This window comes from Motacilla alba, chromosome 1, assembly GCF_015832195.1.
Source record: "Motacilla alba alba isolate MOTALB_02 chromosome 1, Motacilla_alba_V1.0_pri, whole genome shotgun sequence".
Taxonomy (NCBI): domain Eukaryota; kingdom Metazoa; phylum Chordata; class Aves; order Passeriformes; family Motacillidae; genus Motacilla; species Motacilla alba.
The window spans coordinates 108,424,568-108,439,868 of NC_052016.1; the positions used below are offsets into that span (position 1 = coordinate 108,424,568).

At 43.6% G+C, this 15,301-nt stretch overlaps 1 protein-coding gene across 5 annotated transcripts in view; it reads left to right on the top strand.

Annotated features, from left to right (window-relative positions):
• NHS (NHS actin remodeling regulator) overlaps positions 1-14,923 on the top strand; it is a 247,877-nt gene extending 232,954 nt beyond the window's left edge. For 4 of the 5 annotated variants that reach the window (XM_038152287.1, XM_038152295.1, XM_038152316.1 and 1 more), the window contains 5 exons: positions 1,682-1,874; positions 5,079-5,210; positions 6,418-9,375; positions 9,858-9,984; positions 10,685-14,923. In XM_038152287.1, the coding sequence (XP_038008215.1) occupies positions 1,682-1,874; positions 5,079-5,210; positions 6,418-9,375; positions 9,858-9,984; positions 10,685-11,309 (4,035 nt within the window). In that variant the 3' untranslated portion in view covers positions 11,310-14,923. The remainder of the gene's footprint in view (positions 1-1,681; positions 1,875-5,078; positions 5,211-6,417; positions 9,376-9,857; positions 9,985-10,684) is intronic. The other variant, XM_038152307.1, reaches the window with a different exon arrangement.
• Positions 14,924-15,301: the final 378 nt, after the last annotated feature.

Consider the following 15,301-nt stretch of genomic DNA (forward strand, 5'->3'; position numbering starts at 1 on the left):
CGTGAGTGTGAGAGTGAGTGTGTGTGTGTGTGTGTGTGTCCCCATGTGCCTCTGCGTGTGTGCAAGGGTGGGTTTTTGCATGCGTGCATCAAACTTAGGGCGGGGGGGGGGAGTTACCTAGGAAACAAAGTCTTTTGTGCTTGAAGTTTATATGAGCTATTCACGTCTGCCGGGAATCGGCACAAAAGCTGCAGGCAGAAAGAAGGCTGCAATGTTTGACTGAAATCCTACGTGGGAAAAGAGGGTTTTCTGCGGGCGGGAGAAGAGGAAACCGGGGTTGTCTTGGGGTGCTGCAGGAGGTGACACTGGGGGTGCTGCAGGAGGTGACACTGATGAGGTAAGTGTGTGCCCTCTGACAGTTTAAATAGTAGCTGCAGAGTTAAGATCTTTAATGCTTTTGGGGCCGGGACGTAAATGCTGTTTGGCAAGCCTGAGACAGTTAATTCCCTCAGGATTTGTGAGGAGCCTGGGCGGAGGAATGGAAAAAGTACAATGGCAGAAAGGGCATGATCCTGTGGTGTTCAACACCCACCTGCTCAATGCTCTGCCACGGCAATGTAGAGCAACATTTTATTTTTGCCCTGTTTGCTACTGAAACTAAAACTGGCAAATAAAGTGTAAACAGCAGGCATGAAGGAGGGAAGGCTGCTAGTTAAGCAGCTGGGAATTCAGGACTGAAGAGAAAGCCTGTCTGAAAGGGACTGCAGTTCATTTTTAAAAAATGAGAGGCAGGCAGATGTCCTGAGCCGGCCAAACAGTTGTCACAGCTTACAGAAGAATGTATTAATAGAAGAAGGGAGGGAAATTAGGCAGAAGATGGTAAAGGTAAGTTTCTCGCCTCCATCCCTTCCAAACAAAACAGAAACTTTTTTTTTTTTTTTTTGCAAACAAAGAGATGCCCCCCCCCCAACCCAAGCTGGCAGCTAACCACACGAAAACGCACTTGCTTTATTACTCTTTGCAAGACAGGGTATTGGGGGATTTGTTGTTTCTTCCAAAAGAAAACAAACCATCTATGTTTCTTTCATGCTGTTTACTTTTCTCTGTTTCTTCCTCTTCAGCATCTAGTACTTCTTGTAGTATGCTATAAAAATATGCATGGTTTCTAAACAATCTTCTGAATTTCTTCTGGTGGTGGATACTCTTTTCTTTGGTTGTTATCCCCCTGTCCCAGCACTGTCAACACCTGCCACTTCCCACCACACAGCTGTTGGATGGCTGTATTATGGTCTGCTCTCGGTCTGCGTTTGTACAAATGAAATGCAAATGGTTATTCTGAAAAATATGGATGGGTCTTTAAAACTTTGGACCTTCTGATGCTTGAATGAATGGTTATATGGGGCCCGTTGCAGTTGCAAATGTGAATCCACATGTCGAAAGCTTGTGGTAATTCAGGACACGCTTGCCATGGCTATGCACAAATGCAGGATGTGCCCCTTCTGACAGAGGAGATGGCCTGTAAATGTCACTGTAACTGTGCTGAGTTCCAGTATGCTGAGGTGTTTTTCTCCTATTAGCAGGACACTAAGTTTCCACTGGTGAATATCTGGTGCTGTGTGACTTAGAACGATTCCTTCCTGCATCCCTGTAATTGATTTCTGATTTGTGTGTCTGCTTTGTTTCAAAATTAGCCTTGTGTGCCTGAGTGGGAGACACTGATTTTGAATGTATTCATTTGCAGTCCCATCCACCAGAGGACGAAGATACAGATGTCATGTTAGGGCAGAGGCCGAAAAATCCAATACATAATATCCCTTCTACACTGGATAAACAAACCAATTGGAGTAAAGCACTACCTCTCCCAACTCCAGAGGAGAAAATGAAACAAGATGCCCAAGTGATTTCTTCTTGCATTATCCCCATCAATGTCACTGGTACAAATCTCTTCTATTTCTCTTTGTATTTATTGTATGGTTCAAGGGAGGTCAAGTACTTATTTTGTTTAATTTATTTGAAGTCATGGGATTGTGCAGTCTTGGGGCAAAGATCCTAGCTTGAAGATTTAGTTTCTGAAAGACGGTGGGCTAAATTCATCCCTTATGCACGACTGCTGGAATCCCTGAAGCTGCATCTCGGATTAATTTGGCCCATATTTTCAGTCATGTTATATGGTGTAACGTAACCCTAGTCCCCTGTATAAACAATGTACTTTTGTTGTGTATATAACCTACAATCTGTATTAACAAAGACCTCAAATAACTTTCTGAATGTAGCTGACTGAAATAATGCAGAAAGCCACCAAAATTAATCATATGATTATCATGTGTAGCAGGAGAAGAGAAACTAGAGAATGTAGGCTACTATTTGCAGTGCTTTAAACATGCAAGGCATGAATGTGTAGCATGCAAACCATCGCTCTGAGATCTCTTTACATGCAGCTATGCCGAAGGTATAGTAATGGCATTTTCTTTCATTTCTATAACGTTTGGATATATTTTACTAGATTTATTTGAAGGAAAACTTGTTTATAGAAGCAGCAGGTATATCACTTATTAAATGTGATAGATGATTTATTTCCAGAATCAAAATACAGGATGTTTTTCTCTTTCTCTTTTTCTCTTTCTTTCCTTCCAGAGGGCTATGGTAAACATTAAGTTGATCTGAATTTTCCTCAATAATATTTTCAAGTACCAAGTTTTGATTAACTTAAGAGCATAAAGTGGGCTAACTTTCACAGTTATAGACTTCAATGTAAACAACCAGGAAAAAAAAAAGGGGGGGCTTTCAGTTAACCTTCATTCTCCAGAGAAAATATTTGTATTTAATTCTATTTACCCAGTAACTGGGGGGTTGGGGTAAGGTTACAGCCCCTCACGTCCATTGTCCTTCCCCATGTCTATCAGTGGTGCACAAACCTTCCTGCAAGACAGGCTGTAGGATTCACCATGGTGCTGGAGAGAGTGTGTGCCCACAGTCCAGCTTCAGCTCACAACCAAGGCTTTTGGGTGTACAGCATCACGGTCACAAGTGCCCCTCTGCTCCACTGTCAGCTGCATGAATCCTCCCAGTGACAGCAACACAGTCCCAGTTCCCCTCCGTCCTGGCAGAGGAGGTGACACTGCACAGCGCCACCAGCTCTGCCTCCCTGCGGAGGTGGCAGCCAGGAGTGGGTGTCCCTTTCTCCAGGACAGTGCTCTGGCCACAGGAGGACAGGCAGCTGGGTGGCAGGACTGCCTGCATACACCCTGCTGGGCTGCAGGTCACGAGCCAGCTGGTCAAGGTCATGGGTTGGACACTGCCTCTGGAAATTCCCCCCAGAAAGTCACAGTAATGTGGCATATTTCCACGAGCTAAAGCTGGTGATAAAATGATGCTCCTTCTAGTTTCAATACAGGACCCTTACCAGTGCAGGCTTTCTAACTATTGTCACCTAGTGCAGCCAGAGGACAGCTAGGTCTGGGACCAATGTTAACTTTTCCAGTAATAGCCATTTTTGCCTAGACTCCACCTGCCATACATTGGAACCAAATTTCCACTGATCAGTTTTACAGATCAAGAATGGTATGTAATCTTCTGGATGTTTATGTGTATCATTCTCATTAGCACTAATGGGAATAATTTGTATGCATCACGGGGAAGAAATACCCTCTTCCACTTTCCTCTCGGAGATGACCCCCGTGCATCTGGCACACAGAGCATGTTCAGCTAACTCACAGTTGCTGGAAAACCAGCAATGATGCTGATTGATTTTTTGTTTCAAAGAGTTTGCTTTTAGTTCTCTGGTTTTGTTTTTTAAGCTTCTCCCAACCCTGAGAAATGTTCACTTTTTGAAAATGATTGTTGTTGGAGTTTACGGCACTTTTGTTCCATATTAAAGAAAGTTCTTCCTCTGCTTATTCCAGGGGCATTGATGGTTACAGGACATCTGTCTGAAGCCTCTATTTCACTGTAGTAGATTTCAAGAAGAACTTTTACAAGAAAGTTACTTTTTAATGTTTTACATTGTTATGTAATGTAATATGTGTATGTCTGTGTATAATTATGTTTTCTATAATTATACGCTATGAAAATAGAGCTTCTTATCAGGATTTCTTTTTTCTTTTGTTTGGTTTAGTTTGTTTGTTCTTCTTAAGATTACAAACCACTGTACCAGCAATCCTTATGTTAGTGTTTTTATGGACCTGGCACATTTTTTTCCAATCTGTCTCATGTCAACTTTAGAGAGCATGAGTGAGTGTAGAGTTGTGCAAAAAGCCAGAGCAGAGGGACACTGGCCTTCTGGTCAGCCTCCTTTTAACTTTTTTTTGACTACACAGCGTGAAATCGAGCTGAAAGACACTTCCCTTTGCTAATGCCATGGAAACATAAAGAAAACCATGAATTCTCACCTATTCTGTATGAAGGTGGTCATAAAACAAATGTACTCAAGAACTTGTCTAACTCTGCCAAGTCTAAACTGAGGATCTTGATTGCGTGACCTGAGCAGACTCCCACTGTGTGCTGCACTCATGGGAAAATCAGGCCGCTTCCTGATGTTTGCAAGTAAATGGCAGCTCCCCGTTAATGTCACTGTTAGTCACGTGTCATTGTCACAGAGAATGCTCTCTAAACTTGCATGGTGACATGGCCCCATTTTAGCCGTCTCCTTCCTTTTTGAAATGTTAGCTCCCTTGGCATATTGGTCTCCTAAGAAGCACCCAACTACTGCAATATGGCATTAGAACCTTAAAATGCTTTCTTACGCTTATTTGCTTAAAATAAGCCAGGCTACAGGTGAACAGATAATGCTTTGCAGATTAAGTTACTGTCATGGTCCCTATGACAGATAGATAAATAGCTATAAGAAAGATGCCCTGCTACCAAGAGCTCTCTATTTGCTTTCCTGATTTTCTTTCCTTTTTCTGTTCTTTTTCTTTTCATGCCTTCTGTTATTTTTGGCAGACCAGGCTGCTGAGGGGGAGCTGGAATTAGACGTAAAACTGTGATATACTGTGATATAATTTACATAAGAGCTACATAAGGGCTCCCTTATGTTTATTCACAGGCTTAATCCAAGCTCACATACCTCCACTGTGTTCCAGCCATGAAAATTTGTTTACTATTTCTAAAGGCTAATGAGACCTATTTATGGGTTGCAGGAGTTGGTTTTGACAGAGAGGCTAGTATACGCTGCTCTCTTGTTCATTCACAATCTGTACTACAGCGGAGACGAAAGTTGAGGAGGAGGAAAACCATCTCTGGCATCCCCAGAAGAGTCCAACAAGAAATAGGTGTAGTATAAATACAAATATTCCATAGATAGCTTTCTAACCAACTTAAATTGCAGGGATATGAGCCGGTAGCTAGTCTTCCAAAGAAACAAAACCTTGAAAGTGTAAATGCTTGTAGAGTTTAGGAAAGACATGTTTTGTTCTTTTGATTTACTACAGTAAGAAAAGCTATATTACTCCATATGGCCTTGAAGGACTGGGGGCCTTACTGAGTAATATAGATGTACGTGTTCAGCTCTTATTGTGTAAATGTTAATCAGTTCCTTTTTTCTTTTTCATTTTATTTCTGTTATGAACCCATAGTTATGTGCATAAAAAGTAACTAGATTAAGTGAAAGTTTTTTCTTGCATCAGGGGAGTTTAAGGTAAAGAACTGACAGATGTTACTCCACAAAGTGATGATGAGTTGTCACAACAGCTGGATAATTTAGATGAGTGGTTGAATATCCACCATAGATACAGCTGCTGGTACTCTACGGGAGTTTTGCTGAACATTCATTTTATTTATTACACTCCTCAATTCCTTCCTATTATTCTTTATCATCAAGAATATTTGCCTTAAATCTACCAAATTACCTCACTTTTTGTCAGGCTAAGTTAGGAGCAACTCTGTTGAGGGCAAATTCAGTGTGAAATACTTATTAACTCAAAAAGAAACTAACAGAATTGCTATTTCTTAATATTCATCTGCACCTGAAGATGGCTTACATAAACATTCCCTGTTTATTACAGGGAATAAGTAATCAGAGAACCTGTGAAAGAAAGATCCTTTTGTCTTGCAAATATTCTTGATAGTAAAGAAGCAGATAATGGAAATTCTGAACAGACAAGTAGGAGAAACAGAATTATTTTAGAAGCTTATGGAATGTTTTGTCCAGCAGACACTCCTGAAAATTTTTAAGTACCTGAAATACAGTCATAAAAACAGAAAAAATAGTATTTTTCTTTATATTTAGCACAGCAAGCTCAGCTCCACATTGAGAATGCATTGCGGAAGTCATATTGTAGGACTAGAATTTCCCTACCTCAATGGCAAGAGATCTGCCTTATAAATTCTTTATACGAAACTTAAATTTGGTCCAATGCTCAGAAAGATTAAAAAATAAAGAATACAGAAGATAATACCTTCTTGGGTTGCTCCGCGGGTTGTCTCATGCCAGGAAATGTGGAGCTCTCTCCCACTCACCCAGATTTCCATGTGTCCTAGATTCAGACGAGTCGCCAGTGGCGAGAGAGCGCAATGTGATTGTGCACACAAACCCAGAATTCTCTGGCTCCAGCAACAGGAGGTTGGGGACCCGGGATTCAGAGTGCCAGACGGAAGAAATCCTGATAGCTGCTCCCTCCCGGCGACGGATCCGTGCCCAGCGGGGGCAGAGCGTTGTCGCCTCCCTCTCCCACTCCACTGGCAACATCCTGGTGCTGGCAGACAACGGGGATGCGGTCTTTGCTGCCGCCGTGAGCAACCGCATCCGCTCGCGGAGCCTTCCCCGCGAAGGCGCCCGGGCCAGCGAGGGCCATCCGGATGCCACCACCAAAAGTGCAGGGTATGAAGCAGAGCACTTCCTAGCTGGTCAGGAGAGGATCCCGAAAAAGGGGAAGGAGATCTTGAGCAAGCAGAGTTCACAGGAGTGCCAGCCCATTGGTTTAACTTGTCCTCAGCACCTGCACAGCCCCGAACACAGCATCAGCGAGAGGGGGAGATCGCGGCTGTCAAGGATGGTCGATTCAGGCAGCTGTGAAATTTCATCCAATTCAGACACCTTTGGGAGCCCAATTCACTCCATCTCCACAGCAGGAGTCCTGCTCAGCAGCCACATGGACCAGAAAGACGACCACCAGTCGTCCAGCGGCAACTGGAGCGGGAGCAGCTCCACGTGTCCCTCCCAGACATCTGAAACCATTCCTCCTGCTGCCTCTCCTCCACTAACAGGCTCTTCACACTGTGACTCTGAGCTGTCACTCAATACTGCACCCAATGCCAATGAGGACTCCAATGTCTTCATCACAGAACAGTTTGGTGACCATGCAGACAAGGTCAGGGGTCACAGGGCAAGCTCCTTCACATCCACTGTGGCGGATTTACTGGATGACCCCAACAACAGCAACACAAGTGACAGTGAGTGGAACTACCTGCACCATCACCATGACGCCTCCTGTCGCCAGGATTTCAGCCCTGAGCGCCCAAAGGCAGACAGCCTGGGATGTCCCAGCTTTACCAGCATGGCCACCTATGACAGCTTCCTTGAAAAGACCCCCTCTGACAAGGCAGACACTAGCTCACACTTTTCTGTGGATACTGAAGGATACTATACCTCCATGCACTTTGACTGCGGTCTAAAGGGTAATAAAAGCTATATTTGCAACTATGCAGCCCCAGGCTCTGAGAGCGGCCAGACCGGGAGCATGACTTCCAGCCTAGCCGACTATGCCTGGCAGGAGTGCGTGAGCCACAGGAGGCAGGCACGGCAGTGCATCTCCCTGAAGAAACCAAAGGCAAAGCCAGCCCCACCAAAACGCAGCTCGTCTTTGAGGAAATCAGAGGGCAGCACCGACCTTCCAGACAAGAAAGAACCAAAGATCGGTGGTGGGCAGCATGTCTCTCACACTGCCAGGGAGATGAAGCTGCCCCTTGAGTTTTCAAACACACCTTCCCGAGTGGAAGGCCCCAACCTGCCAGCCAAGCAGGAGCTTCCCTGGCCAAACCAGGATGATGGCGGCTTAAAGGACACTCCATTTGACACCGCCAGTATCCCCTCCTTTAAAGATGAAGGTGCTGAACAACCTCACTATGCAGACCTCTGGCTTCTGAATGACTTGAAATCTAGTGATCCTTACAGGTCCTTGTCCAATTCAAGCACTGCTACGGGTACTACAGTCATAGAGTGCATCAAGTCACCAGAGAGCTCTGAATCCCAGACGTCTCAGTCTGGGTCACGAGCTACAACCCCATCCCTCCCCTCCGTTGATAATGAGTTTAAGCTGGCCTCCCCGGAGAAGTTGGCGGGGTTAGCCTCACCCTCCAGTGGGTACTCCAGCCAGTCAGAGACGCCCACCTCTTCTTTTCCGACAGCTTTCTTTTCAGGACCGTTGTCTCCAGGGGGGAGCAAGAGGAAGCCGAAAGTTCCAGAGAGGAAGTCATCGCTGCAGCAGCCACTTTCAAAAGATGGTACCGCCTCAGTGAGCAAAGACCTCGAACTTCCAATTATACCTCCTACTCACCTTGACCTAAGTGCTCTTCACAATGTCTTGAGCAAGCCCTTCGCTCACAGGCACCAGCTGCATACCTTCAGCCACAGCAAGCAGAGCGCAGTCGGGGAAGCCCTGCAGCCCGGCCCTCCCTCTGCCCTCGCCATCACACCCTCCGTTCTCAAGTCTGTCCACCTCCGGGCAGTCAACAAGCCTGAAGGAGTGAAACATAAAGGCAGTACCCCAGACCTGCTCTGCATACAGGAGACCACCTTGATGGCAACTGAGGTCTCTCCAGGCAAAATGAGGCCGCTCTTAGCTAAGAAACCAGTATCACGCCAGTACTCTACAGATGAGGCCGTAATGCTGTACATTGACACTTCCCCAGGAGAAGCAGGCCCTGGAAAGCCACCTTTAGAGAAAAGCTCCTCCTTTGGTGGGCAGAATAGCTGTGAGAGAGAAGCTGTAACTTCAGCAAGCATGGGTCTAGTTGAAATCAAACCTGAGAAGGACCAAACATACCTGGCCGCTGAACACTTAACAGAAAGCTCTCCGAATCAGACATGTGCCGTCCCCATGGATGGCTTTCAGAAGGGCTCAGCTGTCCCCATAAGCGATGATGAAACAAAGAAACCTGTCCAGGAAGCAGAAACAGTGCACGATCTTCAGCAAGTGCAGGCTCAGCAAGAGCTCTCCACAGGCAGCGAGGGGAAGGTGGAAGCTGGGCCCGTGGATGAAAGCCCAGATCAAGCTGAGGGACCAGCCATCACCTATCAGTTTAAGCACGAACCCGATGTAAGCCACCATGTGCCTGGGAATATCAACTATGAAGCAGAGATGGCAGCAGTAGATTCACTCAGTGAAGAGGGCTGCAAGCAGGAGAACGGTATCACATCAGGTATCCCAACCAAAAGTGCCTCTGATGACAGCAGGGCAGATGAGACGGTGGGCGGCACAGACGAGCCTTCGCTGAAAGGTCAGTTGGGAATTCTTTCTGCGTCATACCCAATCAGGCGGTTTTGGACAGGAGGGTAGTGGAGTCAAAGCAGAGTGGCACATCAGCTTCCTTCTGTGGGCTGAAGCATAGATCCCCCTCATGCCTGTTAGCTGGCCAGCTAGCCAGCTCACAGCTATTTACACTTTTCCAAAGTATTCAGACTGCATTTGTGATATTTATTTCCTCCCTTGTGCTGCGTTTCAGCTGAAAAGGTAAGTGGGAGGAGCATTGGCCCTGGGTACAGAAGAGTTTGATTATCACAGCTATGCTGTAAATGGGAGATCCCGTGTTCAGTGGTCCTTTTATGGGCTCCAATATGGAACAGACACAACTTTTAGATTAGAGGGAAAAGGCTGTATGGTGGTATCACCCACCTAGTTGGGAGTGGAGCTGGTGCCTCCAACTGGCAGTGCTGTTGTGAAGTGCAATGGACTCATAACACGGCTTCTCTCCTTTTTAAGAATCTTCTCCAAGTGATGAGTCCATCATGTCTCCACTGAGCGAGGAGTCACAAGCTGACACCGAGGATGTCTTTGTGTCTCCAAACAAACCCCGCACTACTGAGGATCTGTTTGCAGTCATTCACAGGTGATCTAATCTTGTGGCAATGGGAAATGGTAACATGCATCCCTGCACAGCTGTCCACTAACAATAGCTGCAGGATGGTTATTCTATGTTTAAGTCTTGTCCTCAAACTACGTTCTTCAGTTAACTCAGTTTCATTTTCTAAAAGGCAGCTTTATTTATTTATGTTTTATTATGGCCTGGAGGGCAGTCTGAGTATGTTCATGGCATGTGTGGGATGCTTTACAGATAAAAACATCAGGCTGTTCTCTCTAACCAACATACGTCTTCAAAGCAAACTACCTGCAGTGGTTCCTGTCTTCTGCCTACCAGCAGCTCATCTGGTGAATGAATTGTTGCGGGGAGAAGGGTATGAAAAGGCATCTCTTCAATTTTAGAGTATTTTGTAGTCAGCTGAAATTTGGGATCACAACTGAAATTGAAATTTTCTGATACTGAAAAGATTACGCTGCATATTATTACCTAAATTTCTGTACATATTGTCTTTACAAAGAGCTGGTTGTGCATACACTGTCTTGGAAGAGCTGGGTAATGTTGAGAGGGACTCTGCATATCAGTGCCATGAGACACTTATAGCCTCCAATATTTTACAGAGGGATTGAGTGAACTTTGGCTAACATGAAAGCATCTGTAAAACTCCAGAAGACTGCTAAGCGTTATACTACAAAAACGTATAAAAGAGTTCTCCTTTGTGTTTTTACAGATCAAAAAGGAAAGTTCTTGGGAGAAAGGATTCTGGAGACCTTTCCGTAAGAAACAGATTGAGAGCTTCATCTGGGACCAGCAGCCAGCCTCCCACCAGCAGCACACTGCCAACCAGCAACATGCCACCAGCCAGCAATGTGGGCACCCCCATTAGCAGTCAGAGGTCCCCCGGGCTCATATACCGGAATGCCAAAAAGTCCAACACATCCAATGAGGAGTTTAAGCTACTGCTCCTTAAAAAGGGCAGCCGATCTGATTCCAGCTACAGGATGTCTGCCACAGAAATTCTGAAAAGTCCTATTTTGCCGAAGTCTCCTGGAGAGCTGACAGCAGACACCCTTCAAAGCATGGAAGAGTCTCCTCCCACAACAAGCCCTGATGCGTTATCGCCGCTCTCCCCCTGCTCCCCCAGGGTCAACACGGAAGGATTCTCCTCCAAGAACTTCCCCATGTCGGCGTCCTCGCGGGTGGGGCGGTCGCGGGCACCGCCGGCAGCCAGCAGCAGCCGGTACAGCGTGCGCTGCAGGCTGTACAACACCCCCATGCAGGCCATCTCCGAGGGCGAGACCGAGAACTCGGATGGCAGCCCCCACGATGATCGGTCTTCTCAAAGCTCTACATAGGCTGCGTGGGTGCCAGGACCAGGCTGCCAACACCACTCAAGCTCTTAAGGATGTCAACGTAAGAGGCCAATGCTGTAGCAATCAAAAAAAAAAGAAACAAAAAGAAGAGAAAGAGAACAATCACAGGGCAATATCAATGCTTCGATGTGTTTGCATTTGGAAGACGTTGGGGAAACAAAAGGACTACAGCTGTAGCTATTTATTACACTACATTTTCTAAAAGGATGAAGATATGCTATGCCTGTTCTGTTTTCCTTTGGCTTCATTTGGTTTATCCCACTCTCATTTCCATTGTCACTGTAGATTTCAATGCTATTCACTTTCCATACACTTAAAGGTGACTTTGGGTGGGTTTTTTTCCCAGAAGCTGCCCATCTAGAAACAAATCCCTCACTGTAGTGCTTCCCTAGGGAGAAAACAAAAAAGAAAATGCTCTTGAGAATTGGTATTTTTCTACACTAAAATGAGCTGAAACAAACTTTAGAAAAAATTAACAAAACATATGTAAATATCATATTTTTGATAAAAATTTGTAAATAGAATTATCAAAAAGTGGACGTGGCAATCGATTTACTGCATAACAACTTTGTTTATAGAAGACAAATGAATTCAATTGTAATAACTGTATTCTGTGAATACCATTTTCATATCAAACATGAAACATGGCCACCAATAACCACTTTCAGTGTGACAGGCCTGAAGGATGGCATTGAGCAGTGTAAAGCAGGAATTTTCAAAATTAGTTAAGGAAATGGAAAGGCTGACTGTGAGGGGATGAAAGAAACCATTTGTCTTTCTAAGGCAGCTCAAAGAAGCTAAGTGGAAAGCACAGCTGGGAGGGTTACCGTGAGGACTGATGGGGAAGATGAGTGTGTTTCTGACAGAACAAAGCTGGGTCTGATGCTAAGCCTCAAAAGGTCCCAGCCCACAGCCTCCCCTGGGCCTTTATTCTTGCAGGGATTGCTTCAGAGAGGACAGATGTGAGAGGAAACAGTACTTAACTTTCATATTCCTATTAGGCTATTGGGATACATAACACAGTCATACCCTGGTACCTATAATCTTTAAACACGATTAGTTCCTGGTTCGTAAAGGAAACAAATAAATTATAAGCATGCAAGAAGCGCTTTCGATTTATCAGTAAATATCTGCAATGAGTTTTCAGTGAAGCTTTCTCTTTGTGCTGATGAGGTTCATGCTACCTAACTATTTACAAAAATGACACTGTGGAAACGTAGCTGGGAAATAGGTATGTGTATGCATTATTTATATTCATTGCTGAGCTGAGAAGGGGAAAGCTCCAGTTCATTGTGCCAGCCACGTACAGTAGGGATCTTGTCTGGGTTTACCAGAAACACAGAACAGGGTGAGGGACTGGGTTGGGGTGGGAAAGGAGACAAATCAAAGTAGCTGCTTCAATACAAATGAAGGCAGGGAGATAAAAGCTGAATTACTTGAAGTTACTTGAATATATTCTCATCTTAAAACCACAAGAACCCATGAGTTGCTTTATACTTTTAATTTTTAACCAGAATAAAACAAACAGGCCTGATTCTCCTTTGGGCCACCAATTTCCACTGATGTAGCCCCATCTGTGCCACTTAGAGGACAAGGCCCTCTTTAGCCAAAACTCATGCAGTTGGCATTGGTTGTTGTAGTATATGGTTAGGAAAAGAGGAAAGGTTAGTGCAGAGAAAATAGTGAAGGAGAAATGGGGTATGCAGTAGGACAGGTCAAGTAGGATGGCAGAAAGAGCGTTCTTTGGTATAAAGGAATCAGCTAAAAGCTGGTTTTAAGCATAAGTAAAGGACTGGAGGCAGGATGTGTGAATTCAGTTTTTGAGGTTTTTTTTCTTTTAATCATGTAACGCATAAAGCTGAGAGTTACTAGAGAAGGTAGATCATGTTTTAAAGAGGAAGGTTCTATCTAAAACTGTTACAATTTCAAAGAGTCGAAGCAAATCAGAACAGTTTAACATATCCAAAATGTTAATCCCCAGAAGGTCCACATCTGATTTTGTCTAGCGATTACCACAAGACATGTATTATTCAGTTTCCTACTGTCCTCCCCTGTAGCCTGGTTGCATTCAGTTGATGAGGTAGAGTTACTGTGCATGTGATAGGTGTGTTGGGATGAGAGATGATCCACCAGTTGAAGGGCTGCAAAATTGTCTAAAATAGTTTTTAAAAAGGTAATGGGAGAAAGGTTTTGGAAACAAAAGGCTAATCACATTAGTAGCTTAGGTAGGAAAATAAGTCTGAATACAAGTGAAGTGAATGAATGAGAATGTTTCAGGACAAAATGTTTAGCATATAACAAACCACCTTCTGGAGAATATGAGAAAAGCCAGTTTAGATAATGGGCAGAAAATCCTTAGTTTGTCATCTTCAGTGATTTTCCACAAAAATTTTACCAAGAGCACTTTTACAAAATGTTTAATAGTCCTGAGTTAAATAGTCATTCAAAACAGTAAAGTGAATACAGCTGAATTGACTGTGATGATACCATTGTTTATTACCAATCAATAACTTCACAGACACCCTAAATAAACATGTATACACTAGGGCATTTTTTTACCAGAATAATGAGGCAGTATTTCACATACAGAACAAACACAAAACAATCCCATTGCAGTATAGTCTCCTCTTGCTTAATTTTCTAATTTATAGTTAGCAGATCGAAACCCAAACAAATTCTAAATTCTCTATGAACAAAAGAGTTGAGAAAAAACGTGGAAGTCAGAGGAAGATGAATGGCAGGGAGACCTGTAGCATTCCAAGTGTGCCATTAAGGCACCAGAGGACAGACCGGCCATAGAGCGAAGGGAACATCACTCACCTCTTGAGACAGGGTACAGTACGAGCATCAGGTAACTGCTGAACTGTCATTTCAACCTACTGTTCTGTTGCTTGCACTGATATTATGAAAATTACTTCTTAAGTTATACAGCTGAGTTCAGAAAAATAACATTTTCCCCTTTTCTTGTTTTTTTCTTCTTCTTTTTTTTTTTTTTTTGCCTTTCTGTTTTGTTGTTGTGGCAGCATAGAGGGCGAGGGATAGTTGTAGCAAATAAAGCATATGTTTGCTTTTGCCAAAGGTCAGTGATTGAGTGCATTTGCTGCAATGGTGGCAGATAGAGAAATACTGTAGGATATGACTTAAAGAATTTTAAAAAATTTAAGAAGGTTACAGTGTAACTATTTTGGTACTAGCACCAGTTCATGCTGGCAGAAAAGACAATGGTTTATGGACTTGCATCCATTTTGTATTTTTGTAATATTTGTAAATACGAACTTTTTAAATTGTTGCAAATATGGTTTCTTTTGTAAAATGTTTTCAAAGTTTACATTAAATCCAAGCCTTTGTATATTTTAGAGCTGTGCAACACTTTAAGTCTTGTATTTATTTTTAGTAAAAACGGTGACAGTTTCATTGTGAACCCCTCTCAAAAAATGTGTTGGAAAAGTTTGATTACCTAGAAAGTGTGTATAGAAACTGCAAATAAACGTGACTGCAATTAAATCACATGTTCTCTTTACTTTCTTGTAATGAGATGTGAAGCCTAATCTACACACTGCAAGTATGCTATTTCCCAAGGTCACCTTCAGCACATTATACATTTCAAACCTATTTAATTCTGTTTTCTCTTCAACTGATTTTTTTTTTCCCATGAACTGAGTAAAAGAAAATGTTTATCCAAAATGTCACTGACTTTAAGTGTCCACCAGTACAACTCTGCCAGAATCTAGTAACTGCTGAATTCGCCCCATGGCTTTTACAGGTAAGAAAAAACTAAGAGAAGAAAGCTGGGATAAAAAATGATGGAGAGACCACTACTCTATCTTCAGCTGGAAAAGGAAACAAATTGCAACACTTCAGACTCAAAACATAGAGAATCCAGGGGCTGGATCTTTTCAGATAAAGCAAGCCTTAGGAAAAAACGGAGGCCACAGATTATGAACACAAACTTTGAAGAGCAAACACTACTTCAT